The sequence below is a fragment of the Choloepus didactylus genome, chromosome 3, assembly GCF_015220235.1.
Source record: "Choloepus didactylus isolate mChoDid1 chromosome 3, mChoDid1.pri, whole genome shotgun sequence".
Classification (NCBI taxonomy): domain Eukaryota; kingdom Metazoa; phylum Chordata; class Mammalia; order Pilosa; family Megalonychidae; genus Choloepus; species Choloepus didactylus.
In genome coordinates this window covers 122,532,374-122,540,549 of record NC_051309.1, presented here as the reverse complement: position 1 = coordinate 122,540,549, position 8,176 = coordinate 122,532,374, and the positions used below count along the sequence as shown (strand labels likewise).

The 8,176-nt window shown below is 41.7% G+C and overlaps 1 protein-coding gene across 1 annotated transcript; it reads left to right on the top strand.

The window, feature by feature from the left end:
* Positions 1 to 774: 774 nt before the first annotated feature.
* LOC119530406 (peptidyl-prolyl cis-trans isomerase A-like) lies at positions 775 to 1,878 on the top strand. The gene is made up of 2 exons (XM_037831466.1): positions 775 to 1,004; positions 1,674 to 1,878. The coding sequence occupies exons 1-2, from the start codon at positions 775 to 777 to the stop codon at positions 1,876 to 1,878; spliced, it is 435 nt and encodes a 144-aa protein (XP_037687394.1).
* The last annotated feature ends 6,298 nt before the right edge of the window (positions 1,879 to 8,176 follow it).

Below are 8,176 nucleotides of genomic sequence, written 5' to 3'. Positions count from 1 at the left end.
CCTCCCCCCTACGTGGGATCAGACACCCAGGGGAGTGAATCTCCCTGGCAATGTGGAATATGACTCCCAGGGAGGAATGTAGACCCGGCATCGTGGGACGGAGAACATCTTCTTGACCAAAAGGGGGATGTGATAGGAAATGAAATAAGCTTCAGTGGCAGAGAGATTGCAAAAGAAGCCGAGAGGTCACTCTGGTGGGCACTCTTACGCACAATTTAGACAACCCTTTTTAGGTTCTAAAGAATTGTGGTAGCTGGTGGTGGATACCTGAAACTATCAAACTACAACCCAGAACCCATGAATCTCGAAGACAATTGTATAAAAATGTAGCTTATGAGGGGTGACAATGGGATTGGGAAAGCCGTAAGGACCACACTCCACTTTGTCTAGTTTATGGATGGATGAGTAGAAAAATAGGGGAAGGAAACAAACAAACAGACAAAGGTACCCAGTGTTCTTTTTTACTTCAATTGCTCTTTTTCACTTTAATTATTCTTCTTGTTATTTTTGTGTGTGTGCTAATGAAGGTGTCAGGGATTGATTTAGGTGATGAATGTACAACTATGTAATGGTACTATGAACAATCGAATGTACGATTTGTTTTGTATGACTGCGTGGTATGTGAATATATCTCAATAAAATAAAGATTAAAAAAATGCAAACAGAAATTTATAGATGTTGATGAATTATGCATTAAAGATACTGCACTTAAAAATGTAAGTGTTGCACCTGGCAGACGCCACCACCCACTGCTGCAGTCCCCTGCCCACAGCCATGGGCAACCCCACCGTGTTCTTTGACATCGCTGTTGACAGTGAGCCCTTGGGCCGCATTTCCTTTGAGTTGTTTGCAGACAAAGTTCCAAAGACAGCAGAAAATTTTTGTGCTCTGAGCACTGGGGAGAAAGGATTTGTTTGTAAGGGTCCCTGCTTTCACAGAATTATTCCTGGGTTTATGTGCCAGGGTGGTGACTTCACATGTCATAATGGCACTAGTGGGAATTCCATCTACGGGGAGAAGTTTGATGATGAGAACTTCATCCTGTAGCATACAGGTCCTGGCATCTTGTTCATGGTCAATGCTGAACCCAATTGCTGCAGTTTGCTAAGCTGCCAAAGTGTAATATACCAGAAATGAACTGGCTTTTACAATGGGGGCTTACTAGTTAACAAATCTGCAATTCTAGGGCCATGAAAATGTCCAAATTAAGCCATCAAGAGTAGGTAACTACTCTGAGGAAAAGGCCGGTAGAGTTTGGAATACCTCTGCCAGCTGGGAAGGCACGTGGCTGGTGTGCTGGTCCTTTACTCCTGGGTTGCACTGCTCTCAGCTTCTGATTCCAGTGGCTTTGTCTTAAGCGACTCTGCGTTCTCACGTAGCATCTTTGGGGCAAACTCTGGGCTTCATCTCTTAGCTTAGCACCTCCAAACGTGTGGGTCTGTTTTGGCTCTAAACTGTCTTCAAAATGTCTCTTTCATCCTCTCATAGAGGATGCCAGTAAACTAATTAAGATCCACCTTGAATGTGTGGGGTCAGACTCTCATAGAAACAATCTAATCAAAAGGTCCCACTCACAATGAGTTTGCACTGAGACTGGATTAAAATAACATGGCTTCTCTGAAGTACATAATAGATTTAAATCAGCACACTAACACAAATGGTTCCCAGTTTTTCATCTGCACTGCTAAGATTGAGTGGTTGAATGGCAAGCATGTGGTCTTTGGGAAGGTGAAAGAGGGTGTGAACATTGTGGAGGCCATGGAGCGCTTTAGGTCCAGGAATGGCAAGACCAGCAAGAAGATTAACATTGCAACTGTGGACAAGCCTAATAAATTTGATTTGTGTTTTGTCTTAACCACCAGACCATTCCTTCTGTAGCTTAGGACAGTGTCCCACTTCCCCTGGTCTGCTCTCAGTGTCGTATAATCTTTGTGATCTCACTGCAGTTCCTTGAGTTCTACGTTATCCTCTCCCTTCCAAGTTAAGTTTATGATTATGGAATAAAAACTTAAACAATAACAAAGAAACCTTAAGTGTTTTATTTCCCCCCCACATTGTCATTAATGTAAAGCATATTGAACCAAAATGTTATGATTGCCTTATAGGTGGTTAACTTCAATCTCCAATCACTCATCCTACTATTCAACCTACATGAAAATGTCTATTTGGCCTCTGCAGCTCTTAACCAATGGATTTAGAGCCATGGACACATGATAAAAATGAGAAAGCAGTGGTTTCAGCTCTGTTGCTGGTTTCAACATTTTGTTCCATTTTGCTGTTGGAAGACCACCAAGATGAACCAGTTTGGCACTGTTTGCCAGTATCTTCATAGAAGAGATAACCATGAGATGCTGGGGAAAACAATCACTTTCTTAATACTGTTAGTGAAATCATTGCTCAGAAGCCAAAATCAAGGCAGTAACACTTTAAAATAGAAAACTTCTGAGATTAGAGGTGTGTCAAGAGAACTTCAGTGTAGGTCAAAGTGCCTTTTTAATGAGACATCCACTTTTGCCATCTTAAAACAATTTCTCAAACCTTGAAAATTAGGTTAGATAAATTTTTATATAACAGCTAAGGAAAAAAAAAACACCTCAGAACAATAGAAAAACTACTGACCTAATTTCTATAGAAAGGAAGTAATGTATAGTGTTGAGTGTGGGCTCTGAATCACACTGTGGTGCTTATGTACCATTCTCTTTGTGATCTTTCACTAACCTCTGAGCCTCAGTTTCTTCTTTTGAAAAACAGGGATTAGAACAGTGCCTCCCTCATAGAGTTTCTGTGAGGGTCAACTGAGATAATGTATGTCCAGTGCTTCCCATGGTATTACACAGAGAACATGTTATTTTGAACAGCACAAGCACATAGTGGGCCCTTATATATATTGTTCACATATAAAAGATTTTGAACTATAGGTGACATTACTAACACCTGGGTGTCAGAAAAAAATATTCTTTTATTTTCCTAGATGAGTTCATTTTCAGCTTTAATGTTTCCTAGTGATACAAGAATCAGATGCAAGAAATCTGTTTTCACTGCTTTGTGATCTCCTTTATGGTCTGATATTTAACCAGAGGTACCAACTAAATGAAGGTGGGGGAAAGCACTATAAATGTATTTGACATAATTTTTTTTTCAGATGTCAGTGTTCCTAAGAAATTATGTATAGAACACCTTTAAGTAGTTAAATTAGAATGAAAACTCTGGCTTCTATGAGAAAAATTTATTTCTCCAATTACTCAAAAAAATCTAAATTTTACCATTTTAGAAGTTTTAGCATCATAAATAAAACCCCTTTGTTCCAGTTTGCTAATGTGGTCATTATGCAAAATACCAGAAATGGATTGGCTTTTATAAATGAGGTTTTAATTGGTTACAAAGTTACAGTCCTAAGGTCATAAAAGTGTCCAAACTAAGTCATCAACAATAGGATACCTTCACTGAAGAATGCCAGTGGCATCGGGGAAACCTCTGTTAGCTGGGAAGGCACTTTATTAGCTGGGAAGGCGTCTGCTCCAGGGGTTCTAGTTTCAAAATGGCTTCCTCCAAAATGTCTCTGGGCTTGTCCTCTCTTAGCTTCTCCAGAGCAAACTCAGGGCTAGCATCTCGAAGCATCAGCCAATGTCAGGGGTCTGTAACTTCAAGCCTCTCTGAGCTAAGCCAGCAATCGTCTCCATCTGGCCAGAGTTTTTCTCTGTTGGTAGGTCTCGCTTTAGTATCTGAAGTAGGGCAGGTCTTTTATTAGCAAACTCTCTTAGCATTTGTTTGTCTGTGAAAAATTTAAGCTCTCCCTCACATTTGAAGGAGAGTTTTGCTGGATAAAGTATTCTTGGTTGGAAATTTTTCTCTCTCAGAATTTTAAATATGTCATGCCACTGCCTTCTCGCCTCCATGGTGGCCGCTGAGTAGTCATTACTTAGTCTTATGTTGTTTCCTTTGTATGTGGTGAATTGCTTTTCTCTTGCTGCTTTCAGAACTTGCTCCTTCTCTTCAGTATTTGACAGTCTGATCACAATATGTCTTGGAGTGGGTTTGTTTGAATTTATTCTATTTGGAGTTCACTGGGCATTTATGCTTTGTGTATTTATATTGTGTAGAAGGTTTGGGAAGTTTTCCCCAACAATTTCTTTGACTACTCTTTCTAGACATTTACCCTTCTCTTCCCCTTACGGGACACCAATGAGTCTTAAATTTGGACGTTTTATTTTATCTATCATATCCCTGAGATCCATTTCAATTTTCTCAATTTTTTTCCCCATTTTTTTTTGTTCTTTCATTTTCTGTTCTGTGGTCCTCAAGGGTGCTGAGTTGTTGTTCAGCTTCCTCTAATCTTGTATTATGAGTATCCAGAGTCTTTTTAATTTGGCCTACAGTTTCTTTAATTTCCATAAGTTCTTCTATTTTTTTATTTACTCTTGTAATATCTTCTTTATGCTCTTCTAGGGTCTTCTTCATGTCTTTTATATTCTGTGCCATGCTCTTCTTCAAGTATTTTATATCCCGTGCCATGCTCTCATTGCCTATCTGTAGTTCTTTGATTAATTCTGCCAGGTACTGTGTGTCTTCAGATCTTTTGATTTGAGTGTTTGGGTTCGGGTTCTCCATGTCATCTGGTTTTATCATATGCTTTAAGATTTTCTGTTGTTTTTGGCCTCTTGGCATTTGCTTTACTTGATCTTTAATTTGTTAGAATTGCAGCTTGGTGACATACACTTTCTCTAACTAACCAGCAGATGGCGTCCATGAGTCACTTGTATGCCTCAAGTCAGTTCTGCCCAACTTTGTGGTGTGTGGGGATCTGATTCTTTTGGGGTCCAATTGGTGCCCTTAATTTGGGTGTGTTGTCGGTGCTGTCTGCCCTCAATGAGGGGCGTGTGCCTGAGCGGGTAGGGAGGAAGGGCAGGTTTAATAATCAAACCTTCCAGGTGTTCCCAGAGATTTAAAGCTGTTCCCTGCAGCTCACGCAAAAGTCCTTGGTATTGGCGTAGGTTCCCTGGGATTTCCGAGCAGTTCCCTCCTCCCTGCTGTGGTTTTCTAGGACCTCTGCTGACGGGGGGAGGGCTGTGCCACGTCACAAGTGAGCGCTGGCCTCCAGGGAAGCCCTGGGCCGCCGGGCTGTGTAGGGGCGTTCCCAGCCCGCTTCAAAGATGGTTGAATGGGACGCGTTAACTTCCCCCTTTCCACACAGCTCCGTCCCCCCAGCTCCGGGACAATCAGCCATGGGTGTATGCAAGGCCACTGTCCATGGCCAATATTGTGTTGTGTGAGCGGTGCTGCGGGAAAGACTCCCTGTCAGGCTGGGTTTCTTGGCTTGGCTCTGTGCTGTGTGTTCGGCCCCGGGCAGGAGTAGCCCTGCCCGCTGGGGAGACGGCTGCAAGTTGTGCGTTTTTTTTTTTTTTTTTTTTTCTCCTTTTTGCTCCCCTTTGCTCCCCCGGACCTGAGACAATCAGCAGTGGGTGTGGAAAGGGGTATCCTCCACCCCAGACACCAAGGCGTTAGTCCAGACCACTCCCATCTTATCTGCAACTGTTTCTGGGCTTTTTTTTTTTTTAAATGCCAACCCACCATTTCCCCACACCACAGCGTGGCTGGGGGACTCAGCCGACTCACTCACTCGTTTCAGAATGCAGACTCCTGGTTTCACCAAACACATGTTCCCTGTAGCTTTAGTAGAACTTGTCTGGCTGGTGCTACTCTGGAAGTGGTGTTCTGCGCCACTTTCTGTTTTTTTATCTAGTGTTTTCCACGGAGGTGTTTTTTTCTCTGTCTCGCCTAGCCGCCATCTTAGGTTCCTCCCTGGCCAGAATTTTTAAAGGACTCCAATAAACTAATCAAGACCCAAGATGAATGGGTGGGGCCACAACTCCATGGAAATAGTCTAAGCAACAAGTCACACCCTAATCAAAGGTGTCACTCACAGTTGGGTGGGTCACATCTCCATGGAAACAATCAAAAGGTTCCAACCTAATCAACACTAATATGTCTGCCCCCACAAGACTGCATCAAGAGCATGGCATTTTGGGGGACATAATATATCCAAACTGGCACACCCTCACTCCACATCCCACTCCAGCTATAACCCCACTTCTCTGCTCTCTGCCAGAACTTTTCAAATAAATTTTCTACACTTGCTCTTTTCTACTTCTCACCTCATATCTCATTTTTCCCTCCATTGGTAAGACATGTATCACCAACAATCATGTTGCCAAAACATACTGACACATCTGTCCTCATCTTGATGCCTCCGTAGCATTTGATACTGCTGTGTTTCCTGCATTCCTCCTGTATCCACTTCTCTTGGCTGTTTCTTTACCTTCTCACCTCTAAATGTCAACACTTAGGTGAGCCCTTTTCTCTACTTACATGCTTCTCTGGGGTAATCGCAGCTAGTAGCATGACTTTAACATTTACCTACTAATGACTCCCAAAGTTGTACCTAGCCCTCCTCGAGGTACAGATATATATACATCATCTACTTGAGACATTCATTCAAATTTCTCAGACACCTCAAGTTTTACTTTCTAAAATGGAACTCTTTAATTTTCCTCTTTACCAAACCTGTTCCTCCCACTACATTTATTAAGTCAAGTCAGAAACCTACAAGTTACTATCAAGTGGTCAAGCAGTTCCTAAGCAGCAGTGCAGTTGTAGCTGCTAGGCTGGCATGCCACGCTTGCATAGGTTTGGCCAGTAGGGAGACAACAAGCCCAAACAGGGACTTGGTCAATTTATTACTTACACATATAGCAAAAGCAAGATCAGCATGACGTCAGCTCCTTGCATTCCTAGCCCCTAGGATGACACTGAACCCAAGAGGCCAGATGACAGATGATGTAAGCTGTGTCATTGAGGAGCCAAGCAGTTTTATGGCCTGCATATGTACCTGAAGGGAATGAAGCAGAAAGTCCATGCCTTACCAGAACCAGGGAGATGAGAAACTGCCTCATGGCAGCGTTCTGCAACAGGGAGAGGGAGGGGAATGGCCTTGTGACAGCTCCTCTAAGACAGCCTATCTTGCTGTGGAGGATTCCATGAAAGGTTTCAGGGGAGGATCACGGGGCATTCCGCTAAGACTTGGGTCAGAATGTGGTTGAACTTTGCCTATGTGATTTATATGCAATGAACAAGGTCACCAGGGTGCCCATGCCAGAGCTATTACCCTATAGTTATCCCTCAATCTCTTCTACCCCCATATCCAGCCCATCAAACTGTTGGTTCTACCTCCAAAATAAATCCGCTTTTCATTCCTACAGCCATTATAAATCCAAGCCATACCATGTCCTATTTGGCCTATGATACATCCAATCCTGTCCTTTTACAACCCACTTTCTACATAGCAGCTTGAGTAATATTTCAAAAATGCAAATCAGATTACAGTATACCCTGGCTTACAAAAATGTCAGTGGCTTCCAATTACACATCAAATAAAATTCCATCTTGGCCATGACCTGCAAGACTTTGCATGACCTGGCCTCTAACTACCCTTCCGATGTCATCTCATACCACTCCTTCTCACTGATAATGCACAGTAGTCTTTATTCTCAGAACATAGCAAATACTGTTTCCCACCTCAGGAACTTTGTGGTTGCTGCTTTCTTTGCTCATAACATGCTACATTAGTTTTTTTTTTTTTAACCTGGCTGGTTCCTGCTCAACAATGAGATCTCAGCTCAAATGTCATCTCTGCAGAGAGGCCTCTTAATCTATTAAAAGTAGTTACTTGGCCCCCAGTTATCCTCTGTCTTATCATCTTGTATATGTCCTAATTGGGATTTGTGATTTTTCTTATTCATATGTCTACATGTTATTGTTGGTCTCTTTTAACAGAATGCAGCTTCAAAAAAGCAGGAACTTGTAAATATTTTTACTGCTATATCCCTAACACACTGTCAGACACAGTAGATTCTCCAATATTTGTTGAATAAAAAAATAAGTTATTTCTAGTGCTTTTTAAATAAAAATAAACAAGGGCAAAAACATTAATACTCTATGCTTTTTCTAGCAGTTAAAACACATCAAACATTTTCAAGGTTAATTCCATCTTGCTTTCCTAGTTTACTCCCTTTGATCTTCATATCAGAGTTAATAAAATAATGATTGTATAAGTCAAAGTCAGAATCCTTGCATGTTTATGGAGTAAAACCAGTAATAAACAAATAATTTATTATTTTTA

Excerpts from the sequence above, each read along its gene's own strand:
- LOC119530406 (XM_037831466.1), top strand. The coding sequence starts at position 775 with ATGGGCAACCCCACCGTGTTCTTTGACATCGCTGTTGACAGTGAGCCC. Across the intron at positions 1,005-1,673 it reads AATGGCACTAGTGGGAATTC|CATCTGCACTGCTAAGATTG; the intron begins CATCTACGGGGA and ends TTCCCAGTTTTT.